The sequence below is a fragment of the Aulonocara sp. 'chitande type north' Nkhata Bay genome, linkage group LG7 (genome assembly GCF_057382095.1).
Source record: "Aulonocara sp. 'chitande type north' Nkhata Bay isolate Kocher_YH1m ecotype deep benthic linkage group LG7, A_spYH_male_GT1.1, whole genome shotgun sequence".
In the NCBI taxonomy this organism is placed as follows: Eukaryota; Metazoa; Chordata; class Actinopteri; order Cichliformes; family Cichlidae; genus Aulonocara; species Aulonocara sp. 'chitande type north' Nkhata Bay.
The window spans coordinates 52,594,803-52,621,481 of record NC_141350.1 but is presented as its reverse complement, the minus strand read 5'-3'; the positions used below and the strand labels follow the sequence as shown (position 1 = coordinate 52,621,481).

At 41.9% G+C, this 26,679-nt stretch overlaps 1 protein-coding gene across 1 annotated transcript; it reads left to right on the top strand.

Moving 5' to 3' along the window:
* The first annotated feature begins 692 nt into the window (after positions 1-692).
* ttll11 (tubulin tyrosine ligase-like family, member 11) lies at positions 693-26,103 on the top strand. The gene is made up of 10 exons (XM_086301232.1): positions 693-1,817; positions 7,993-8,092; positions 9,102-9,235; positions 11,947-12,237; positions 12,353-12,637; positions 12,815-12,910; positions 12,996-13,108; positions 18,613-18,858; positions 20,179-20,285; positions 22,553-26,103. The coding sequence occupies exons 1-10, from the start codon at positions 1,305-1,307 to the stop codon at positions 22,861-22,863; spliced, it is 2,196 nt and encodes a 731-aa protein (XP_086157358.1). The 5' UTR covers positions 693-1,304; the 3' UTR covers positions 22,864-26,103.
* Positions 26,104-26,679: the final 576 nt, after the last annotated feature.

The window sequence follows — 26,679 nt, the reverse complement described above, 5'->3', positions numbered from 1 at the left end:
GATGATGTCTTTTAACTGTTGATCGTCGCTGAATTTGATCATGTTCTCCACATGTGCACACAGGAACCGTGGGATGTCATCTGGCTGCGCCAGGAGAGCTGCTCTGGATAAACTCTCCAGCAAACTTTTTAATCCATGAGGTGTGGAATTACTTGCGTCCATCCTTGATAGATAGTGGTATCTTTTCCGAAAACAGTTTGGGGAAAACTAGTGCTCCGGAAATGTGTTGCGCTTGTGTTAGGAGCAGAGTTTTTGCTATTGTCATGGAGAGAGATGACCGAGCTCTAGAATAACCAGAGCATTTGTCAGTGTATAAGTGTGCTGATATCGAAGAAGAGGTTATTCACAGTGCACACAGTCACTGCATAGCTTTACAACTATACATGGTTTTTAGACTAGATAAATACATGGGAAAGGCACCTGCTTCAAGGTGCACAGATTATCCTCGCTATGAATGGAATTTAGACTTTCTTTGTCAGAGCATTTTCCCCTGGCTTTGCAATATCACCAAATTGAATTAATAGATTATTAAACACACATACTCACCGTAATTAAAGCTACAGATTGTAAACCACTTGGTGTGGGAAAAGCGACCGTTTCTCATTTGATCAAATAATACGGTGATGAGCCGTATGGGAATACAGGGAATTACGAGGAACCCCAAAGGCAGCATCAGCTGGGTTCCAAACCAGATGGAGGCTGGGCGACGCGCTGTACACTGGCTTCTGCTGCTTAACAACACAGGGAGGACAACACACACACATACCGTAGAGCAGTGGACTGTGGGCTCCGTCGTAACGCTGGGCGCTGCTATGCTAAGTAGATATCGTTGCTGGTAAGATAAAGTCTATCATGAGTTGAGGCTTAGTGTCTCTAACCGGGCTCCGAGCCATGCGTTAGCCGAATGAAGTTTGACAGGCTAACGTCGGGTTTAGCTCCCTTTAAGGAGCTAGCAGTGTTGGCTACAAGTGCCGCCTGCCTCTAGCTGCCAGCTCGAGAGAACCGCTAGCTTCTCGAAGCTGATAGTTAAATATTGTGACCAGCCGGTTAACACGCTAGCTGTCAAGCCTGGGATGGTCAAGCGTTATCTTGCTCAGTAACGTGTACGTCTGAGGGCATCCCTTTGCTCTATTTGGTAAGCGAGCTGACCGCAGAGAAATGGCTTTCATTTGTTAATTGGCCGTTTAAGCCAGCAATGCGTACTTCATTGTATCTGAACACCGTTAGCTCGCCGGCGTCGGATTACTGCACCCTGTGGCACAGCGGTGCCCTGGCCAGAGGCGTCACACATCGCGTTTCGCATAATGAGTGATCAGTATGTCAAGGTTCAAGTCGAGCAAATGAAATCATTTGGCGAAGATGCAGAGAAGGAGGGAGTGGATACAGAAGAGCAGGTGCCGGGCTCCTCTCCTTCTGCCTCTGTCTCACCAGATCATCCCACCGGCACAGATGCATCCAGCACCTCTCTTCCCTGCAAACAAACAGGTAAAAGTCGCAGTAAGCCCGGCAGAGAGGACAAGAGACACACTTCTGATGTGGCATCGCAAGGCTCTGTAGTTTCCTCTGAGAAAAACTTAAACAGACTGGGGTATGAGCGGACACTTCAAGTCAAGGGAACTGGAAAGATACTGCAGCGGAAGTCAGAGCCCAATGGCAACTATGTCACCATCCACACATCCAAAAACATCGAAGAGATGCGCAGAGAGGAGGGATTCAAGCTTGCAAAGAAGAGGAGACCTGTGACGGTAGACACTTCAAAAGCCAAAACCTCTCTGGAGGCACTGAAGATAAGCATCAAGCAGCTAAAGTGGAAAGAGGTGTGTTACAAATGGACTGTCTTCTTATGGCTTCTGTACCTATGTGCTGTGTAAGTTTTACTCTTGTGGTAACAGGACAGCTGGTGTAGCCAAGCACCAGTTAATGGAAACATCCAGAGGGAAGCCCAAACATCAGCTTCATTTAGGTGGCTGCCCATGTGTAACAACTGGTTTCTTACTGTTGTGTAAGCACGAGCCAACAAGAACCATGTCTGAAGTATTTAGTTCTACCTTAATCCACCGCCTGGCATCTCTAGTCACTTCTTAGTTGTGCCAGAACTGGTGTGACTGGTGGATCCTTTAACTGAGGCTTCTGGGTTTCACTTTGTGCTGAACCACTACAAGTTAGAATACTTTATTTTACTCTCTGTTTAATAGCTGTCCCAAAAGAATCCTATAATTGTAACTACTGCTGCTTATAACCATTACCGCAGTGGACAGTCTTCTCTTCACTTTTCCACCTCTGCCATTTTATTACAGGGCGTACCTCTATGAATAAATAGAAGTCACAAAACTTATATATATTCAGATGATGGACTGAATCTGTGTAGGAGTGTTTGAGGTTGTAAAAAAACTGAGGAAACACATGACAACAGCAGAACTGATGCAGGAATGAGTGGATTCCTAAAGACAGGCGACTGTTGTCAGTGCTGGTGCTGCTGTATGTTTTTCACTGCTAAATGCACTTTTTAAAAAAAGAAATGTCATGTGGATTTTTTACCAACGGCGACAACAAGGCTTGTGTTGTTTTTCCTTTTCTGAGTCATGTCTCCCTGCCTGTGTGCGTGTGTCATCATGGCAAAATGTACTCCTGGAGGCACTTACTGTACCAGGAACTACGAAGATGGTATTCAGTAATTTGGCTTGTATTTATACTTCTATTTATGGTTATAATAGGTAACATAAACATGTTACAAAAGCACAAGATAAACTCAGAGATCTGATGAGGTGGGTAGCGGAGAGTTGCTTTAGACCAGGATATGTAGTTCAGTGTGCATATTAGACAAATATGTAGGAATGCTTTCTTGTATTTGCGCAATATCTCTAAAATTAGAAACATCCTGCCTAGAGTGATGCTGAAAAACTAGTTCATGCATTTTATTATTTTTTTACTTCTAGGCTGGACTACTGTAATTTAATTCAGGGTCGTGGGGGTGGAGCTTATCCCAGCTGTCATAATGGGAGAGGCAGGGTACACCCTGGGCAGGTCACCAGTCTGTTGCAGGGCTAACACAAAGAGACAGACAACCATTCAGTCTCATATTCACACCTATGAGCAATTTACAATCATCAGTTAACCCAACCCCAATAACTGCATGACTTTGGATTGTGGGAGGAAGCAGGAGTACCCGGAGAGAACCCATGCAAATACGGGGAGAACATGCAGACTCCACACAAAAAGGCCCCAGCCAGGTGGTGGAGTTGAACTCAGGAGCGTCTTGCTGTGAGGCAACGGTGCTAACCACATTATTATCAGACTCCCCTAAAAACTTACTGAAAAGCCTTCAGTTGATCCAAAATGCTGCAGCAAGAGTGCTGACAGGGACTAGAAACAGAGAGCATATTTCTCCCCTATTGGCTTCCCTTCGTTGGCTCCCTGTTAAATCCAGGGACCTTAAGGACCTTATTGCAATGCATCATCCCTATAGAGTTCTTTGCTCTAAGACTGCAGGCTTACTTGTCATTGTAGAGTATTTAAAAGTAGAAGGGGAGGCAGAGCCTTCAGCTTTCAGGCCCCTCTTCACTGGAACCAGCTCCCAGTTTGGATTTGGGAGAGAGACACCCTCTCTTCTTTTAAAATTAGGCTTGAAACTTTCCTTTTTGAAAAAGCTTGTAGTTGGTGCTGGATCAGGTGACCCTGAACCTTTCCTTAGTTATGCTAGGCTGCTGGGGGTTTCCCATGATGCACTGAGTGTTTCTTGTTCACTCACCTTTTCAATGCTGTGCTTACACACCAGTCTGCATTTAATCATTAGTTATTATTAATATAATGCTGTCTTTCAGTGGATTTCTTTTGTCCTGCCTCCCTCACCTCAACCCAACTGGTTGCGGAAGATGGCTGTCCCTCCCTGAGCTTGGTTCTGTCAGAGATTTCTTCCTGTTAAAAGGGAGTTTTTCTTCCAAGTGCTTGCTGATAGGGGGTTTGTTTGTTGGGATTTTCTCTTTATTATCATAGGGTCCTCACCTTCCAATGAAAAAGCACCTTAAAGTGACTGTTTTTGTGATTTAGCACTACAGAAATAAAACTGAAGTGAATTAAGAACCAGTTTTAAACTGCCAAAATGTATCAGAATCTGATTCAGTCTCCTCCCTTTTTACAGGAAGAAATCTCTGGACTAGGATCAGGGAGGGGCAGCCATCTGTGAGTGGCTAGAGGGGAGGAAGAATATACTTCTTATTTTTTTCCTTCTTATATCTCTATAAACATTATTGGCGGTTTTCTACTTACTTTCTATACTGTGATAAAATTCAGAGGCAGACAGATGCACCACATTTAATAGAGCAGGCGTTTACCAACTCCACCCACCCTGTTGTTACATCTGGTTCCCTGTGACTTTGTCCAATTCACCAAAAAGAAATTCAAGTTGACTGGTCCTCATTTTGCCACTGTAGAGATCTTGGAAAGTGAAAAAACTTGAGCATCAAGTGGTGCAGTTCTGCCCGAAGAGCCTAACTTGAATGAAAGGTTTAATGCTTTTATCACAGCTTGTTGCCTGACAGCCACTTTTTTCAGTTGTTTCGTGGACCAAAATCAGTAAATTGGCTAACTGGTAGCTGCAAAGTATAATCACTTTTTATCCTTTAACTATCAAGATTAGGGATGGGTATCATTTAGGTTTTATCCGATACCGGTGCCAAATCGGTACTTTTGAAACGGTGCCGGTGCTTAAACGGTGCTCGAACCGGTGCTTAAAGAATGGAGAACACAAAATTGGTCCAAAAACCTCTCATGTTCAGCTGTTTTTCTGTAAAAAGATAACAATGTTAGCCTTTTCTGCAGCTATGGGGCATATATGGTATCACTCTTGGCTGGAAGCAGTGCTTAATCAATGGAAAAAACACAAACTTTGTCCAAAAACCTCTCATGTTTAACTGTTTTCCACTTTTTCTTTGGTCATTTTAGCCTTTTTGGCCAGGGTGAAGGGAGCATCTGCCATCAAACAAGAAGACAGCCGCATGTAGCTATGATGATGTTTCCTAGTTCACCTTACATGCATTAATGTAATAACGTGGTTAGCCTACTCAACGTAAATCACACAAGAACAACATTAAGCTACTCACGCAGAGAAGAACGGCTGCTGCTGCCATCAAATACGGCGCATTTCTCGGCTTTTAAAAAAACGCTATGCGTCGCCAGGTGTTTCATCGGATTCTTGGTGTTACCTCCTTTGACAGTATCACAGTATCAGTTTAAAGCACTTGTTGCAGGCTGCTGAGTTTGCATATTTTGCTGTGAAGTACAGCCAGACTTTTAACCGCTTCGCCTTGGGCATTTTTAATCTGTAGCTCTGCGCTAACAGAACGTACGTACCTGGCCCCGCCTACTATTCTCGGAAACGTAAAACGATTGGCTAGAAGTGTATCACAGCTCAGGAAAAAAAAAGCACCGAAATAAAGCACCGAAATGTGCGCTGCTTTTCGGTCTGGTTACTACCGTTTATGTCAGAACCGGTGCCATCATGGCACCGGACACCGGTACCCATCCCTAATCAAGATGCTACAAGACAGGATTGCCATCAATTTTGCCAGGAGCCTGAGAATTTCAGTCCACATGGGTCCGATGTATGAAATTATAGGGGATGGCTGTTGATGTGTTCTAATCGACAGCTTTCAAACATTTATGCGCAGCCTACTTGATCCCATTCTTCTTAATCTGAGCTGTAAACACCATCTGTTAATTTTGAATGTGATGCAATTAATACCTGCTATCAGGCATTATTACCCATCTTTCATTATGCATGAGAGGTGAAAAAAGACAATTTGATGAGACAGGCGAAATAAACGCTCCCCTTAGCCACGGCAACCGAGCGGCGACGCTTACAGCTCCTGCAGAAAATGACAGACAGAAGGCCTATACATTACCACACCTGGTCCGCACCGTAGCCCGTAAGCCGGTGGTGCTTTAGATCTTGTGTCATTTTGAAAGTAGCTGTCAACCACTCTGAAGGGGCTGAAACTGAAGCAGGCAGGCTGGTTTTGCCATTATTGAATAAACACCCTTTCAGTGAGTTGTAAGACACGTAACTTTATGAAATTTGTTTCAGCAACACGTTGAAATAAATTTCATGAAGTTTGTCAACATTTTAGAGACTGATGAGGCTTTTAAGGTGCATCCAGATTGCCACGTCTCTACATCACTGTCAGCTGATTTTCAGCATATGGCATTCTCTTAAACAGTGGGAAATCATTAGCCTTAAAGCTCCTCTAATCCAATCAACTTTTAGTCCTCTTTGTGGGAGAGAGGATGGCAGCGTGAGGGTCAGCTTGGAATATTAGACTAATGACAGTGTATGTCAACATATGCGTGGGATTTTCATGAGGATGCCGCAGACTAAGCTGACGTTCTGAATCGATGCGTATGGATTTCAAAATACTTCACACCTAAAGGCTTCCTTGGAGCTTCTGTTTGAAACTATAAATGCTGTTTACTCGAGGCATAACAGATTGGGTGCAACTTGAAATATCTATGTTGCAGCAACCTATAAGCCAAGTTTATTTTTCCCCCATTAAAAAGTGGCTCTGAAAGCTAACTTTTCCCATACGTCACATGCTAACCAGTCCATGCAAACACAACAGGGCTATTTTTATGGTGTGATCCCTGCTCTAAATAATTTGACCTCACTCCCCTGGCATCTGTGTGGCAGGGTTTAGAACCGGTCACTCTGTTTCTCACTAAGTCATTAATTAGATGTTTATCTTGCAGCGAGGCAGCAGAGTGGGTCGAGTCAAAGTTGAATTTAGGCTCGCGATGGTGTGCTGCTACTTACCAGTGTAATCTGTTAAAGCCCATATGATGTAATAAAGTCACAGCCTCTGTGACTGAGTTCTTCCCAGCTCCATGTTGATACTTTGAACTTGCCAGCTCTAAAATGTGTGTTTGATTTAACAGCTGTGAGGAATCTTTACAATAAACTATTTATTTGAGCGTTCCTGAATGTAGGACGCAGACAGTGGAGAGCAAATTCAGTGTTGAGTCGTGCTGTTGTCTACATGGATAATATGGCAGATGACTTTTGGATAATTCTAAGATTTTAAGTTTATCTACAGTTTTTGTACAGCTTTATTTTTTTAATTCACATTTAATAGTGGTGAGAGAATAACTCTCCTATTAACTAAAGTTGTATCACAAGTATAAAAAGCTGAGAGTTTAAGGGCTGAAAAACTAAAGATTGTGCACATAATTCATTCTCAGAGTGATTGTTTGTTTATATTGCTTTTATGTAGCTTTTTTATTGTTAGGTAGTGCTGTGCGATACTGCAGATTTTATATAAAAATAAATACATGGCCAGTATTGCTGATACCACTGTCAATACCGATACTTTTAACTTATAAAGTTGGCTTTTGTCAAGTCAATACAAAAGGTTTTAGACATTTTTCATAGTGCATGTTTGAGGTGTATTTTTTCATTTCCAAAAAAACTATTTATGTAACACAATTCAGTGGGCTACATACTGAGGATACAAACAAAGTATCAATCTATCATGTTAGCGTCAATCCAATACCAATACCAGCACTGGTGTGTACTAATACTGCTACTATCTACTATTATTAATATCTGGATGGATTCCCCACACCTCTGCTGGGTGGCTTCTGTGTGGTTTGGAGTGTGTGCGTGAGAGTGAGCAGATGAGGTGTAAAGGACTAAACTGTCCTTTACCCTGTGCCAGCAGGATTTCCTCGCTGTGTAAATCCTCTTTATAGTATCACTTCTCCTCCTCTTTCCCAGCTCTTCACAACATAACACGCACTTACCTGCCATCTTTGGGCAAGATTAGCCCCGTTTTCTCGGTTCACTGCGAGGACAAAACACCTTCCTAATGTCCTGAGTAGATTAGCCTTTGTTCTTGTTTGCAAACACGAGTTCCTTAATGAACTGTTCTCATCATTCTGTATGTTTTCAGCCCTCTGCTATGTCTCCCTTTCACTGTTCTTTCTTGCTTTCCCCCCCCTCAGTTTCCTTTAGGAAGGCGAACAGCCTGTGATATCTACTGGCACGGCGTTTCCTTTCATGACAATGAAAATATCGTCTCAGGGCAGGTCAACAAGTTCCCAGGTATTTCACAGATTCTTCCTCTCACCTCTTCTTATCTTGCTACCACCTGCAGCAAATCGCATATTATTTATTGCAGTATGGATTCAGGATTCTGTTATCATAACCAGGTTATAGTGTTGTCCTACATTACCCCAGGCACTTTATTCTGAGCCAACAAGGGTTGTTAAAATGGTTAATAGTCCTTCTCTGCAATCATTCTGCTTATTGTGAAACTGGCTACATTTACTGAACAGTTTACACTCACTGTCAACAACGTGCTGGAAATACTCCTCAGAGAGATTGGTCCACATTGCTGTTTGAGTACACTGAACTCATTTTCTCGTTCAAGAAACCAGTTTGAGGATATTTGAGGTTTATGACATGAAGCTTTATCCTGCTGGAAGCAGGCACCAGAAGGTGGGTAAATGGTGGTAATAACAGGCTGGACATGGTCAGCGAGAATACTCAGGTAGGCTGTGGTGCCCAAAGAGTGCTAAGAAAATATTCCCCACACCATTACACCACCAGCAACAGCTTGAACTTGATATGAACCAGGATTGATACGTGTTTTCATGGTGTTTACACCAAATTCTGACCTCCAGCAGGTCACTGGGGTGGATGTCTTTGACTCATCAGACCAGGCGACGTTTTTTCAACCTACTGTTGTCCAATTTTGTTGAACGCAATTTTAGCTTCAGTTTCGTGTTCTTAGCTTACACAAATGCCACATGTTGTGGTCTTCTGCTGCATTTAGTGCGTACAGGGATGTTCTTCTGCATACCTTGGTTGTAACTAGTGATTTGAGTTCATTGCCTTCCGATCAGCTCAAAACTGTGTTGGAAAATGATTAAAATCACCTTTCTTTACCTGGCTGTCTATATGACTGAATGCACTGATTTGCTCCCATGCGATTGGCTAGTTAGATATTGGTGTTAATGAGCAGTTGAGGAGGTGCACCTAACAAAGTGACCAGTGAGTGTAAATCGTGCCAATCGTGTATTCAGTTTCTTATGTAAAACTGTCCGTGCAGGAATGATCGAAATGCTGCGAAAGATCAACCTCAGCAGAGCAGTTCGGACTATGCAGGAGTTGTTCCCAGAAGAATACGACTTCTATCCCCGTTCCTGGATCCTGCCTGAGGAGTACCAACAGTTTACCACACAGGTACGTTCAAAATAAATTAAAGAAAATTGACACAAATAAAAATGATGACACTGGATATGAAAACCCTTGTTAAGCGTCTTTAACTGTTTTTCTGTGTAACTATTGATGGGGAAACATGGAAGCTATGTGTGGCTAGCTTATTTCAGTGAGCTAAAGTCATGTGAATATGATGACAAAAGGTGAGAAATGGAAATTGGAGTTCTTCCAAGATATAATGTTTATACTTTAATCTGGTAAATTGAGTCCAGAAACCTCTTCTCATGTGGGGAAGCAGCAATAATAGTGTCTTGTTTGAAATAAGAAGCAAGGGGGCAATTTAGTTTGCTTGTGTTAATAATAAAGCTAAAAGAGACAGATGAGCTGTTATTACCATAAACCAAAACTAGATGTTGGTCAAAATGAGAGCAAGTCAAATTGTTAAATGGGTAGGTTGAGTCAGCTGCAAAGGCAGACCACAGCAGGCCTTGTAGAAGCATACCAGTGATAAGTGTAGCAGTAGCTGTATTAATTTTAGTGCACCAGGTGTCCTACAAAGTGAGTCCAAACACAGCAGCAATGACCTCAATAAATTTATTGAAATGAGTCTTATTTACCTTTTGGGAATGGCTTTAAAATACAAATATAGATGATTGGTTCACTCATGGATGACTCAGTGTTTCTTTCAAGTTCTCCAAGTTAGTCCAAATGATGAACACAGATGCTGATCTTATGTAGTCTACTCATATTTTTATTGGTTTTGTAAATAAAAATGTGTGTTTTATTATCTGCATGTACTGTTTATGCAATATTAAGATTTACAGGAATATCTAATTACAAAAAAGTTGTATTTTCTTCCAAAATATTAAAATAGATTGATGATGTATTCAGATGAATACGTGGTCAGTTCTTCTAATTGAGATTTGATTGCAACTGTATGTTATGTCCAGCAGAGGGCACCAGAATATTGCTTTTTATCTTATTGTAAAACCTTTAGGCCATGACTCAGTATTATAAAACAAATCAGGCTGAAGACAAATGTATAGTGAAGACAAATAATAATTCACTGAAAGACTGAATATTCATCTTTTAGGTAGAGGTGAAAGGATCGGTAATGCAGGTAAATGGAGATAAAGTATCTGAATTTCACGAGTGGGACCACGCCTCCAAACACGTTCCTTCCGGTTTTTATCTATATATGATCCCCCAGTTCTACAAGGTGTTCGTTCTTGTTTACATGCCCCACCTTCCCTCCCCTTTTCACTTCTTCCACTTCTTCACTTCTATTTGGTACACGGGGATCTGCCAGGCCCGGGAGCCGCCGCCAGTCCCCTTCGAGGCCTTCCCCAAACCACAGCTCAATTCATGTTTAAGCCATCCACCTTTATCTACTAAAACGGTGTCAAACCTAAAATGAGGACGTGGGCCCAGCGAGTGAAATGTGAGTTGTTTGTAAACCTCAGATTAACCAAATCTTTGATTGCTACTTCCTGTGCAGCTGCAAGTTAAGATAATGAATTTATTTAACTGCACTGCTTATAGAAAATTAAGGGAACACTGTTTAATCAGAGTATAGCATCAGGTCAGTTAAACTTGTGGAGTATTGATCTGGTCATTTAAGTAGCAGAGGGGGGTTATTAATCAGTTTGAGCTGCTTTGGTGCTAATGAAATTAACAACAGATGCACTAGAGGGGCAACAATGAGACAGTGGAGGCCACTGATATTTTCCCCCTCTTCATCTTTTCTGACTGTGTTTTATGTTTTTTCCATGAATTTTGCATTTGGCCAGGGCCAGTATCACTACTGGTAACATGAACCCCACAGAGGATGGCACATCCTAGCAATACGTACCATTGCCTCAAGGGTTTCCAGGAAGCTGGACATGGTCGTAGAAGGTCCTTAACCCATGAGCAGGACGGGTATCTGCTCCTTTATGCCAGGAAGAACAAATGACCTCCAGCAGACCATTGGTGTGAATGTCTTTGAACAGTCAATCAGAAACAGACTTCATGAAGGTGGCCTGAGGGCCCGATGTCCTATAGTGCCATAGCCCAACATCATGGAGCCCGATTGGTATTTGCATAGAGTACCAGAATTGGCAGGTCCAACACTGGTGCCCTGTACTTTTCACAGATAAGTGTAGGTTCCCCCTGAGCCCATCTGACAGACGCGAAAGGGTCTGTTGAAGCGATAGAGAACGTGATGCTGCCTGTAACAGCATGTTTGGTGGTGGGACAGTGATGGTCTGGGGAGGCATATCCATGGTGGAACTCACAGACCTCTACCAGGGACAGGAATGAAATCTTTTGGCCCATTGTAAGGTTGGTGCACTGGATCCCGGGTTCCTGCTGGTGCACGGCAGTGTGGTGAGATTATGTAGGCAGTTCTTAGAGGATGAAGAAACAATGTGCAATCCTTTCATTCCCGACTCATTAACCAGTCCATATCAGTATAGAAAAGACAAATATTTTTTCTAAAATTTGTGAGCAGTGTATATTTCACAAAAAGAAACACCTGAATAATTTACAACTTTTCTCCACCTATCTGTTGCTACTGCTGCTGAGACGGTGAACAATAACCGTTTTCTACAGGTTCTATGTGTTTCATAACAAGTTGTTACGTTCCCAGTTCGTGTGGTCTTTCAACAGGCTGTTTTGATACAGCATCAACAATAGAAACATGTTTAAACTTCCTTGACTCACACTCACTGGTGTACCTTTTCCCTCTGCTGCAGATTCACATGGTGAAAGAGAAGGATGCTACAGTGAATCCCACTTTCATTGTCAAACCAGATGGGGGCTCTCAGGGGGACGGTATCTACCTCATCCGTGACCCTAGTGACCTCAAGCTCATGACGGGTTCGCAGGCCAAACAGGGCGTAGTCCAGGAGTACATCCAAAAGCCGTTACTTATTGACAAACTTAAGTTCGATATCCGGCTCTACGTTCTTATAAAGTCCTTGGAGCCGTTGGAGATCTACATTGCCAAAGAGGGACTGACACGTTTTTGCACCGAGCTTTATCAGGTAGCCACGATGGTGTCAGCAAACTGTGCTGTGAAGCCGTGACCTTAAAGGTAACAAATTTTGTTCTTTTCTTTTTGTTTTTCTTCGTTTCGTCTTTTTGTGTGTTTCTGTGAAGGAGCCAAGTCAGAAGAATCTTAGCCACGTCTTCATGCACCTGACAAACTACTCGCTCAACGTCCACAGCGGCAACTTCGTGCACTCAGACAGCCAGAGCACCGGCAGCAAGCGCACTCTCTCCAGCGTGCTGTACAGATTAGCAGCTAAAGGTGTCGACATCAAGAGGGTGTGGTCGGACATCATCGCCCTTGTCATCAAGACTGTCATCGCCGTGGTGCCTGAACTTAGAGTCTACTACCAGGCTGACATACCACCCGGCAAACCAGGACCCACGTGCTTCCAAGTAATTATACAATAAATAAAATAATCAGATAAGATCCACTTTATATTGATCACACGTAGATATTTTCTTAAGCCTTAATGACCTTTTCATCAATCCTCATTATTTGTATATATTTGAGAATTTTAAATATATACGGTATAGAAAGTATGTTGCTGACATTCTGTGGGTGTGTTTCAGATATTAGGCTTTGACATCTTGCTCATGAAGAACCTAAAGCCCGTACTGTTAGAAGTCAACTCCAACCCTAGTATGAGAATCGAGCATGAGCAGGAGGTAAGAGTGAAATGTCAGCAGCAACATCATCATATTTTAAAGCCTCTTATTTCTTTTTGCTGTAAGCAGTACTTGCATTTTTTAGGTGGCACCCGGAGTTTTTGAATATGTTCCCAGTCCGGTGGATGAAGAGGTCAAAGTGGGCGTGATCAGGGACACTCTGCGTCTAATGGATCCAGGCCACAAGAAACCCACAGTGTAAATATATAGACTTGCCTGAAGTTAATTGTGTTTAAAGTTGAGGCTTTTTCTCCAGCTTTCCTACTGGGAACACCTCGGACACACACACACACACACACACACACACACACACACACACACACACACACACACATACAGACGCATGCAAAGCCTGAAGTCCTTGCATTCTTGTCTGCATGTTCACTTTTTAAGGACATGATATCTCACTCTTCCCATCCCTCCTCGGAGTCCTGCTCTGCACTGCTCAACAGCTCTCCCTAAGCTTGTTAAATGGAAAAATTAAATTCAGCTGAGCCGTGGTGGAAATTCACACATTACTGTACGAGTCTGGTGGCTCAATCTCTCTCTGGCTGACTGGCCCTGTGTGGTGCCTGACAATAAATCTCCTCCTACATTAGGTTTTTATTTTTTTTTTGTTTTCTCACCCTCAGTCTGTTTTTCTTTTATGACAATAGGATTTACAGCTTCTGTTCGGCCACCATCTCAATTTCTTCCGTTTTTTCTCACTTTGCCCATCCTTCCATCACCTTTTTTTCTTTACTCTCCTCCTCAGATTATTTTCTTTATCGGAAATTCTGCTTTGTTGTGCACGTTAAAAAGATCTGGTTAGGCACATTGCCCACATAACTACTAAAGTCATGACCACTAACATGTTAATGTGATTTGCCTATTTTAAATTTAATCTTAGATTCCCATGCATTGCTCTATTTTTGTTATTTTTAGAGTACTCTTGAGCAATAGTTCTCCAGGCTTTTTGAAGATCTTGCAAAGTTTTTCTTTGGACTTTGGCTGCTTCATCACTCATTTTCAGTCGAGTCTTTGTACCTGACCAGCTCCGAAGGAATGCTTTTTTTACTCTATCTCTTTTTTTTGTTAGGTCACTGAACACTAATTTATGAAACATTTAAGTATAAAAAGCACCAACAAGGTGATTTCCAAAGAGCTATCAGCTAATAATGCGGCATATCTCAGCATGGTGTTCAGTGTGTCCTTAAAGAATTTGAGGAAACTGGAAAAGTGAAGGACAAAAGAAGTTGGGGGAATAAAAGACTATCTGCAGAAGATGAGCAGTATCTGAAAGTCATGTCCTTGGCTGAGGTTACGCCAAATTAGATGAGAACTGGACTGAAAATCAGTGGCAACAGATCTAATGGAGTTATGAATCCACTTCATCCCTTAGTGCAGCAATGATCCCAAATATACTGTGAGTGCAGTAAAAGCATACCTGGATACAAAAATAATGAAATGGAGCACTATTGTAGCAGTGTGGGATATTCCTGAAGACTAAAAGAAAAGAGAAGAAAATTTGCCTAAGAGACGCGTATGTGCCTGTGCTCAAGAGTAAAGGTGGTCATACCAAATATTGATTAATATTGTTAGAATTGTGCTGTTTTTGCCTTATATGCTGTATTTCCACTTCAGTAAAGTGCTGCACATACTTCCCATTTTCCTAGCAAAGAAAAGAGAGGGGTGGGTCAAGACTTTTGCACATTATTGCTTGTTTTATATTGGCTCAGAACCCTTAGAACTTCACATAATAGTATGTGCATGCAGCTGGGTACCAGTAACAAAGTTGTAAGTAAATTATTAAGTACATCTCAGAAAAGATATCTCAAATCAGCACCAAAGAAAACGTAATAAAATGATCCTGATATTTTATTTAAGCACGTGATTATTTTAACAGCAGTTATCCAACCATGGTGCATAATTAAAAGGAAGCAAGAAGATTCAGAGTATCTTTAAGTTACGTTGTGATTACAGGGAATTGTTCTGTCAGCTGTGCAAATGGTGACAAAGTCTTGTGGTTGAAGAGAGTAATGGTAAGCATGTCCCAACTAGCCATTGCTAATGTTTATTAAATTAGCCGTTAGATTGGCTCAGCGCCGAAAAATGTAATCATCAGCCAACAACACAGCTGCAAAAACGGAACTCTTTAATCATTCAGCTCCACACAGTGCGATTGCTGTGATTTAAACAAACTAAACAAACACATTAAATGGCAGTATGTCTGTGTAGGTTCTCAGTCATCCAGGTCATGGTAGTCTAAGAAGCTTGGAAAGAAAAGCGACTGAACTTCTTTACATTTCTTGAAGATGTTTCAGCTCTCATCCGAGACGCTTCTAAGACCAAATGGTGGAAAGTCCCACGTATTTAAACCCTAGTGGAAGTTGTCCCTTAAGGCAGACGTTGACTCACTATTGATCATGAACCAAGCTGTGACAAAGGGTGTGGGTCATTATCTGCAGAGGTTTCGGTTGAAACTGCTGTGACCTTGTCTCACCCTATCATGTGACCTATTGAGATCAACTGACGCAAGATGTGGATTGTAGGTGGCAGACGGTTGGTGTCTCGAGCTACTCGAGTGGACAGATGTGGAACTAAACAGTTAGTCAGTGTAACAGGAGAAAGTCCTGCTAAAGTAAAATGCATTGAACGGGTCAAATCTGATCTATGACTGTACACTGACTATGCAGGTGCTCCAGTATCCGATAATACTTATTCCAGTGCTTTTGCCAGAACCCAGTTAAACTGTTATTTATGATGCTGGATAAAAAGTCTAAAGCGGCATTAGGAGTAATATACTTATGGACATTAAGAACTAGGAATTAATCATGGTTTGGCTGGTATTTTGTAGTTTTTGAAGTCACAGTTACTCAAAATTAAAAATCTCAGGGATCTAGTGGATTATAGGTTTGTTAGAGAAATCCTTTCTGCTTCATACAGATTTGGTGTTTTAGCAGAGGGAACTCGCTCTCTTTCTCTTTTTCTAAAATTCTGCAGAATTTGAGATTTATTAACAAGCAGTCTTTCTGGAGCACAAACATTGTTATGGCAGGTTAAGTAATCTGTTTACTGCACAGATGGTCTGCCAATAAGAAAATACGTGCATTGTGTTTGCTGACAGCTGGTCTGCAGTGGGATGGATGAGATCCAGTCAGTCAGAACACAGAGTTCAGACTGAATTCAGCCAAGTATGAATTTTACTGGTTTAAAATGAAGTGAAATGACGGGGGGAGCTGACCAGGCACACGCGCTAAAGAGCAGCAGCTGAGTTAAAAAAATACCCCAAAAGCTGTGTTGCTGTTTAAATGATCGAGGCAGGCTTATAGAAGAGAGATAAAGCAAATATGAAATGGCAGAATAGTTGGCGGTGGAGGGAGGAGGGGGGGTAAATGGCATTTTGGAGAGAAGGGCGAGGAGATAAATGAGGAATTCTAAGAAGAACTGGGTGATGCTATCAGTGACTCTCAGACATGCACTTCTCTCCCCCAGCTCATTAATCCTATGTATGATGTCTCTGAGAGTGATTTATGAGCCATTATGAAAGGTGAGTGCAGCGAGAACAAAAAAAAAAAAAAAAGTGAGATCTGTGGCCATACCTAAAATAGCGGGCGAGGCACATTATTAGAAAAGCATCATCTGCATAAAAGGAAAGAAACATTGAGGGAAGTTAATTGTGTTTAAAGTTGAGGCTTTTTCTCCAGCTTTCCTACTGGGAACACCTCGGAGACACACACACACACACACACACACACACACACACACACACACATCAAGATAAAAAAAGGTTCCCATTGTCAGTTAATGACAACAAATTGGGTACATACGCTTTGCCTTCTGTGTGTCTTTTTTTAAAAACCTCCCATTCTTCACCTTTTCTCCTTCACCACCCATCAGCTTTTCTCTCCCTCTGCAGGAATGTTTGTAGACATTCGCCTCACTGTCTGTCTGCTTGTCAGCTTCTGTTGAAGACGTGTCCGTTTTTAGCAGAGCCTGTCCTGTCTAAATAGATGTGGGTGGCGTCCTGGCTTCGAGGGATGATTGATTCTATTAAACATTCAGCAGCGCTCGCTCAGTGCCATTCACACTGCTTACTAATTCATGGAGAACGAAGCGGCCTCATAAAAAGTCGGCGGTGTTCTTATCCCCTTGAGTGTTGCCTTTTGTTGTATGCGTTTCTTGATGCACATGTGCACGATTGCAGTTGTGCTTTTAGCCCCTGCTGCAAACTCGCACAGGTGTTCTTTACTTATTCTGGCTTTTAGTTAAGTTTCTTTTATAGGGGTGTTTTAAGGTCGCAGCATTTCATGTTCCAAAAAAGAATGATGAAGATATAATTTGTTCTGACCTGCCAGGTGAGAGGAGGGAGGTTGTCAGTCAAGCACAGTGTGTACACACCCAAAAAAGCTCCCAAGGACAGAAACGCACAATCCTTGCAGTTTACGTTAATTCCCTGTAAAAGGCATCCTGTCCCTCAGGAATATTACAGTGGGATAGCTGGTAGAAGGGACAGAGTGACAGTAAAATGGACAAAACATGACATGACGGATTTTGAATTTGCAGCATGGTAACTAAGCATAGCTGACTTTTTTCTCTCCCTAAGGATTATCTTTATAACAGAGAATTAAAAAAATAGTACTATTATCCATCACAGTTTTCCATTTATCTAATATTCATATATTCATTGTTTCGTCTGACAAGCAGAAGGATGTGAGATTTTAAAGTAGACGGATTAGTCTTGGTGTCACTTGTTTTCTGAAAAAAGGCAGCTTTGTTTTCATCTGATAAAATATTGGGCACCTTGAACGTGCATTAGCAGTGGAAAAAACTCATGTTCAGGATTCTGCTCTTTTGAAGTTTTGACCATTAATGGACCATTTTTCCACAGTGTGTCTTTTTCCTGTCTCCCCCCCTCACCCCTAATGAGATGGCAGCTCCTCCCTGAGCCTGCTTCTGCCAGAGGTTTCTTCCTGTTAAGTTTTTCCTTCCCACTGTCACCAACTGCTTGTTCATAGTGGGTGTTTTGATTGCTGGTGTTTTCTCTGTAGAGTCTTTACCTTCCAACATACAGACCTTCGAGGGGACTGTTGTTGTGGTTTGGCGCTGTATAAATAAAATTGAATTGCAGCTTAATTACCGGTGTTATAAAGCAACATGCAGGCTATTCAGGCTGTTTTTAGTCTGTATGTTGATAACAAGGTGGTACTGCATTGCTTGCATGGAAGCACTTCAGTACACTGTTTTCTGATCCAGCTTTTGTGTAACAGGAGGTCGATGGACTGAATCAAAGGTTCACAGACTTCTTTTGGTCACTTTAAGTAAACTGGTATGAGTGCTTTTATGTTGGTCTGCTTAATTCAAAGCATCATAAATGAACTTCTAAAAGCACAGCTCGTCCATCACCTAAGGTTGAAATTGAGTTGATGTTTTTACTGAGTAATAGAGAACAGTGTATAGCCCGGTGGAGGATGAGTCTCACGTTGCTTCTATCAAACGACCAATCCTGTCTGGACCATTTAACTTATTTGCTTTTCCAAATTTAGTGACAAGTATCAACTTTTTCGTCAATATGAAATCAACCTTTTTGTTTTGAATCTCTTTCTTGTATCTGCACCTTGTTGGTTTAATGTTCACCAAGCTTGAAAATGAATCCGTTCATTAATTTAAATTAAAGCTGTTTTGCTTTTCTTTGTTTTTTTCCTGTTACTCTACACCAACAGTCCCCAACAGAGGGCCGGTGGGTTTGAACAAGGAGAAGAGATTCCCATGGAAGAAGAAACACAAGAGAAGAGCCAAGATGAAACGGGAACTTTGCCTTCGCTGTGTCTGAAGCAGGTCTACCCAAAGTACTCCAAGCAGTTCAACTACCTGCGGCTAGTGGAGCGAATCGCAGCTCTCTTCATACGCTTCCTTGGTGTGAAGGGCAACATGCGCCTTGGCCCCACTGCCTTTCGGACCTTCATCAGGTAGGTACTATTATTTATTACTACCACCAAGGAGGTTATGTTTTTGGCGGTGTTTGATTGTGTGCCATTCTTTCTGATCCTCATGAAGCTTTGTAGGGGTGTACAGCGGGCACCTCTTACAATCCATTAAAATGTGTCTTAAATCCACCAACGTCTTCAAAGTCAACTTAATGATTTATTGGTAGAAAATTAACACAAGGCCTTATAACTTATGATTCTTACAAGCGTGGTGTGTATTGTCAAGCTATATAAAGTACAGAATAAAGATTTAAATTAATATGTGACATTTAACCTCTGACCTCTCCTTCAAAATCAATAGAGTGATCGATCTGAAGGTCAGAGTGATAATAATGCTATATAGAGCTATTTAAAACTGTTTCTCACTGCCATTGTTTGCATTGACAGCATATAGGCATGTAGGGAATGATGGATGGTTGAATCTAAATATCATGTTTCTTTGGACTTCTGACCTCTTTAAGGTCAAATAAGGCAAAGTTTCAAAAATCTCTTTCATCTTTAAAACTATGCTTACAGTCCTGCTGCCTCTGTTTGCATTGGTAATACACAGGAAGTGATACGGGTATATGGGGATTCTGATATCACAATCTAAATACCTTTTTACATTTGACCTCTGACCTCGCTTTTACATTACATATCTGCCTTGTGGTTAAGTTGACCCCAAAATTTGTTCTGTCTTTAAAGAAAGGATTGTCTAGAGAATGAGCTGCTGAAGGTTAACACACTCAGTGCTTATTGTTATAAAAGTACATGTGTTTCTTTATACATAACTGCCCATGTAAGCTGTATGTAAATAAAGTCACATACAGTGATTCAGCAGTGTTGGAACGTGGGCAACAAATGACTGAAGAGTTGTGTGGTGCTAACAAAAGAACCTGGTGGAACATCTCCCAACTAAAGAGGTTAATAAGTGACATGAAGAGAGAATCCCAGAGAGGCGAGTCATGCAGGAGGAAAGATGCCAAAGGGGGTTCACCGTGCTGTGGAAAACTGCTTTAGGGTAAATCTTGCACAATTCATGCTTCTCAACATAAAACTGCAAATCTGGAATTTCGATGATATGCTTTACATAATATAAATATATATATATAAATAAATTTGAGATCAATATTTTTCCATATCTAAGGAGCAAGGCTGGAATCTAACATTCAGTGGTTGTGGTCTTTGAATCTCCCTTCATTTATTTAAAGGAAGCATGAATGTTGAATGCTTTCTACAGGTTTCAGAGCAACCACACGATGTGTTTGTAAGCTAAGAATTGCATTATGGAGCTTATTTTAGATTTCCTGTAATGTTTTTCAGGACTTGTAAACTAAGTGGCAGCAACTTCACAATGGCTTCAGTGGACATCCTCTACATAGACATCACACGCCGCTGGTCAGGCGCGACGCCCGACTCCAGAGAAGCAGGTAACGCCATACTCACAAACGCACAATAAATTATCACAAAGGGAAAAAATATGTGGAGGACAGAGAGCACGGGTGTCCTCGAGACTCGGCGCAAATACTGTGCTTGGAGATAATTGCTTGTCATTCTTTGTCAGATTTCCTCTGACACTGTAATTGAAATGAGCAAAGATCACACTGTGACAATGGAGAAGACTACCCGACATGAATTATTCAGACGTTGCACCTTCCGAGGAATGTTTGCGAGGCGGAGCGGATGGATGGAGATCACATGGACGAGCATGGAGGGGCCTGTACGGAGGAGATTGTGGACTGAATTTAGAATAAGCTCATACGTATTCAGGAAGGCTGGAGTCAGCGTCTGTTATTGTGTGTGTGTGGGTGCACTGGAGGACTTGTAAGGGACCAAGAACTGGGATAAAACTTAGAATTCACAAATATATCTATTCCAGTTAGACTTGGGATATGCGACAAATTAAAAAAATTACATCTAAATGTTTTCTTGCACTATGGATCTCTTCGATTTCTAGGTGGAGAACAGAGAAAGTAGAAAAATCTGTAAAACCTAAAATTCAAGTGAGAGTCTTCAGAGATGGAGGTTGGACTTTCCTCTCGTCTCATTAAATCATTTAACTGAGTTATGCTTTAGAAAATGATGCCAGCCTCTTCAAGGGTACAACAAACATTTCTTATGTGTTATGATTACATATATAAGTTGTTCTACTCAACCTACAAACTACTGTAAAATATCCACTTTCAAGGTTTAGATGATATCGTTCAAATCTAAGAGAATGATATTCAGACGTTGTATTGCATTACTGTTAATACACTTTGTTCACCCTGTTAATGTTAATGATCGTAGAGATGTCCCAACACTTACTGTAAATCCTTACAAGTACAAAACTGTGGAAGTATAAATGTGGCAATGGTGTCATCCTCTTGCATAGGCTATGCCATAGATTCACCGTAGAAACGTAATTCAGGCGTGAGGCCTCACTGGCTGGTGACCCCTGGCAGCCTCCAGTTGCTAAAATGTGTATTACATGATTGGTTAGCAGGTGGTTGCTAGGGGTTTACACCAGGTTAAATTGGTCTCTAAGGGAGTGCTATAGTAGCTAGCAGATTGCCTCTGTTGCCCATAGTTTGCATGGAAGATGCTGACTTGCCTGCAGAACCTCAGCATTTTCTCTCTGAGCTGCAGTGAAACTTGAAAGAAGTGCAGCAGAAACTGGAAATGAAGAATCTGTGCCTTCAAAGTAAAAGTTGTCCCTTTGTTGCGTCAACACTTTTCAAAAGGTGCAGGTTTCACTTTTAAGGCGAACAATCTCTGTTTCAAGTTTATTTCCCACTTTTCATAGCTTTGCTACCGCTTGGCAAGTAGTAGTAGTCTTTGCAGACCACATTGGGGTCTTTAACACAAACCCAGGGCGACCATGGCAACCTGCCAGCGAGCAAAGCAACTACAAGCCTTTATGCCTTTTCAACCAGCCTCACACTAACACCTCCCAGCAACCTTCCAGCAAACACTCACCAGGTCAGGGAATACACTTTTACCTAGAGATTGGTGGTTGCTAGGGGGTCGGCAACCAGTCTCCAGGCCTGTAAGACTATAAAATGTCATTGGAGCAAACGCTGAATACTCTAACCTTCATAACGATAAGACCATTGTAGGACTGTTACATTACACAATGAGTCAACCATTTTTTTTTAAAGAACTGTGACTGTGACAGCAAACATTTCAACATTCATTAACTGTGGGCCGAAGGTCTCGACTGAAAAAGTGAAAAGTGAAAGTTGTGTAAAATTATAATTCTATCTGGCTTAAACAGAAGCACAGACCTCGGTCAAAGCCCCGCTCTCTGTTCTAATGTGCAATCAAACGCCTTGTTAACAACCCAGCTTGATATTTTTTGTCAGAACAGTTTGGATCATTAGAAGCTTCTTCATCTGCCCATGTGTTCCACTTCGCTGGCAGGTCTTTACATAACAGCCAAGGTAATTAGGGCCCTTTAGAGGTGGTGACAGGTAGATTTTGTTACCTTTGGACAAATCCAGACTAGCTTTCCTCAGTTCTTTCCCATCTTTTTGCTAAGCTAATCTAACTCACAGCGGTTTCATAGTTGCTGAACAAAAAAATGCTTTGATCTTCATAAAGCTGCTAAGGTTCTTTAGGGAAATGTCAAGCTCTTCTTTGTGTTAGAATTGCTAGTTTATCACCTAGTAGCAGTATGAAATTACTGACTTAATGAACCTGGCCTTCTGCTTCACAGGGATGGGCTTGCAGGCGTTCGTCGAAGCCTTTTTCTACTTGGCAGCTCGCAGGTTCAAATCCCTGGCACTGAGGGAGCAGGTAGTGTCACTGCTGGAGCTGTGCGAGTCTCAGCTCGGGCCTCAGTCGGGCATCGAGGAGAGGCGCTCTCTGAGCTGCAGCAGGGCGCTGCCGCGAACCGTCAAAACTCAGGCGCCGTGCCTCGCCAACCCTCAGCTCAGCTCTCCGGCTCCCCTCCGAAGGGCGGCCAGCCAGGACTACCGGCATCAAAGATTCAAGCCACGCTCGCTCAGAGCAAATGTGGAGAACTGATGAGAGGGAACTAGTCATCCAACCCCCCCCCAAACACTGCCTTTAGCATTCTCCACAGGAGCAGAGGAGTTAGGTGTCCACCCCTCCTCTGCAGCCCCAGAGAAGGACGAGCCGATGCCCTGCTGGCTGACTCGCAGGAGCACTGTTCTCTTACTGATTGCTTTTTCTTCAGAGGAGGAAGATGCCCGCAGGGGGTTGTTGGAATGGAAATGGAAGAAGATATAAGGAGGTCGGTGCATTTCCTCCCATCCTCCCGGTAGGATCATATATGAAGAACACGATCCGGTCAGGAGGAGGAAATGGCTGCTTTTAATTGACTTACTGATTCTAGAAGGCAGCTATATGCCTCCCTTTCACATTTGTCTGGTAACCCTTATGGTAAAACAAACTTTCTTTTCAGGGATAACATTAGACGCTCCACACATCACACATAAAATAAGGAAAAGGGAGAATCCTCAGTGTATTATGTTCTTGAATTTGCACAGCAAATATTTCAGCTATATTACTTTTGCACAGAAATGGACGTGACTGGGCATTTGTGCGCTCACTGTTTGAACTTGTGTGTGTGCGCGTGTGTGGTCACCGCTGTATTTATTTGCATTTAGCTTAGCGGCGAAAGCCTGTTGACAGTGAGCAGCTCAGCTGTGCGCCTTCCACGAGCCCATTAGCGACGAGTTAAGTGAATAAGTATTCAAAGGGAAAAAGGGCCGCGCGGCCACTTATCCTCTTTCAGTTCAAGCAGCTATTCCAGTCAGGCAGCCGCAAGACCTCCAGCCATTATGTTCTTTACAATGTAGCCACACAACTGCCATTGGACGTAGATGTCTAGAAATAATTGCATGGCGAAAATGTTTCACAGATTCTTAAATGAGATTTGGTTAGAAAACCGAATGCCTCATAATTCCAGAGTAACATGGCAGCTGCTGCTGGAAGGTCGCTTGTCTTTTTCTTTTATGCTAAAATTACTAAACCAATGAAAGAAGTGCAGTGTGGCAGCTTGTGGAAAACAGACTGAACTAAATATTTAAGAGATTTCTGCTACACATACTGTAGGGCTAACTTATTTACTGTATTCATGATGTGAAGTAGATGTATGAGTTATTAAACACTGGCACATAACATGAATGACATGTATTGATAACACTATCAAACGAAATAAACACATTTTGCTCTTTGAACTGGAGATGTGTGGGTTCGTGCGGCCGTGATAACGACCTGATATTAATGTACGACTCGTGTGTGCGCTATTGTTATAGCACCTATGAGCGAATTCACCTGTGAGCTCATTAAAGGGCACCATTTGTCGCACATAATGGCACCGGGGTTGGCACTCTGAGTTGTTTACGCCGCCGTCTTCAACGAGGCTGATGGATGAATTTAAAAACGGCTCGCTTTTTACTCGCCTTAAGACGGCAGATCTGTTTCGCAGCACAGCCATCTGCCAATGTTTCCCCGACCTTCTGTTGCAGAGGCTGCCAGTGCCAGCTGATGCTGCAGCTCCGCCATCTTTAGTCATCACGGTTCTTTTGTCGCTGCTGCTAATAACCAGCGGTGCTCCGAAGCGCTTGCTCATGACCCCAGTTGGTGTGTGTAAAAGCACAGATTGGAAGAGTGTCACTACAATTATATCTTTAAATTCAAGTTCATCACTCTGTGCTTGCTTTGTTAGTTGTTGTTCTGTGTTAAGACCAGCCTGTGGGTTTCTCGTTTATAAAATGAAAAGGCTCGTCACATACAGTACCGTGCAAAAATCTTGTGGCACCCCTCATTTTTTTTTATATTTTGCTAGACAAATTGAGAATCGATGCAGGGTATTATTCAAATGTTCAAATATAAATGGAAGTAATGGTATATGAAACACAAATAATCACACAACTTCAGCCTTTTCTCCATTTCCTTTCCTTAACACCAGATGCATCAATTGGAGCTTTGTTTGTTTGTTGTTTTTTTAAGGTTAGCTACTTCTTTTACTTCTTTTTGTCTTGTACTTCCTCAAGTTTTTAATGACACAGTGCACACCATGCTGGAAAATGCCACATTTTCAGCTAATAGCTCTTTGGGAATCACTTTGTTGGTGAAACAGTACTATTTTAAGTCTGTCAAACTGTATTATCTTTGGCAATTTTCAGTATGTTGCGCTAATTAGCTAGGAAATCCCAACCATTAGCATAGGGTATGGTTAGGTTGCCAGATGATTGTGAGGAACACAGAAAGACACCAGTTTAGCTCAATGTGCATGTCTTTGGACTGTGGCAAAGAGCCAGGTATCTGGAGAGAACCCCACAGACGCAGGGAGAACTCCACACAGAAAAGCCCCAGCTGGTTGCTGGATTCAGGATCTTCCACCTGTGATTTTCAAAATTAAAGTTATTATGAATACAGAAAAATCTGGGCAGATTTTGATCCACTGTGCAATATCCAGGAAGTGTCTGTTTTTTTTTTTTTGATGAAGCATTTTAGTTAGATCAAAACTGGATTGAAGGGGAAATGATGTATGCACTCCGCATTGGACGGGAAACCATCTCATCTGAAGCAGGTGACTGTGTTTTTTCAACTTTTGGTATCTTTGAATCCTGAATCTGACCACTGGGCACCGGTAAGGCTAGTCATTAGTAGATGGACCGATCCGATATTACCTATCGGTATCGGTCCGATACTGACCCAAATTACTGGATCGGATATCGGCGAGAAATAAAAAATGTAATCCGATCCATTAAATATCAATAAAGGACCTCACAAAACTTGCTACACAGCGTAACTCGGCTCATAACTGTAGCACGTGATAGAGCAGCTGTGTGTATTTGTAGCCTTGCTACCAAACCAGCATTTCATCTCAGAGAAAGTGATCCCAGAGAGAAGTAAAGTAAGTGTATAACATTATCTCTGAATGTCTGTAAAGCATTCCCATGTTAAGCTTAACAACAGACATGTGGAGCGACTGCCTCTTCTCTCTCTCTCCCTCTCCTGCTGCTACTTCAATCGTGAAACTGCTTAATGATCAGCTGATCGGCTTTTCTGTCGGAGTCTCCTCTCTTCTTTGTTTTTGGCCCATTTTGCACCAGAAAGAGGAAACCAGCGGCTGAACAACAGCAGCACGTTTAACCTTGATAAGCTGTTGTTAGAATTTATTTAATATTACTTTCTACACCAGGATCATTTTCTGCGTAGCTGACGGCTGGTAACTGTGCAGGGGCGGATCTAGCAAAGTTTAGCCAGGGGGGCCGATGGGGCATGAACAGGGAAAAGGGGGCACAAAGACATACTTTTCTTTCTTATTCTCATTTAAAATGTCTAGCTTTTAATAAATAATTATCTGACACCCAAAGTTTTAATCTGATGTATAGAAGTCCATTACTGTATATAGTAACTGTTAAGTCTAATATACCCTAGTAAGCTATAGTACTTTTTCCTTTGTGAAAGTACCATCTGTGAATTCTGCAATTCTGTTGAAGAAAGATGTTGAATCTATTTAATTATTCTTGAAAAATAAGTTATTTCTGTACATTTTTCCCCCCTGCATCAAATTAAATTTGATTAGATCGATTAAGCATCATGAGGTGGAGGGTGGGGGGTGGTTCCCTATTTTTTTTTTTGCTGGGAGTTTGCAACCCTATTAGTTAGGTTGCTTAATATTTCTGCTAAGTACTCTTTAAAATACCAGAATAGGGAGGATGGTGCAGGTTTAAGTTTATTAGATTGATCAGTGTTGCTGAACTATGACATATTTTGGACACAGTGTATTTTTTACATACAGGTATAACAGAATAGCTTTAGTGTTGTTATTTATTTAAACTTGGGTATAAACTTATACAAAAT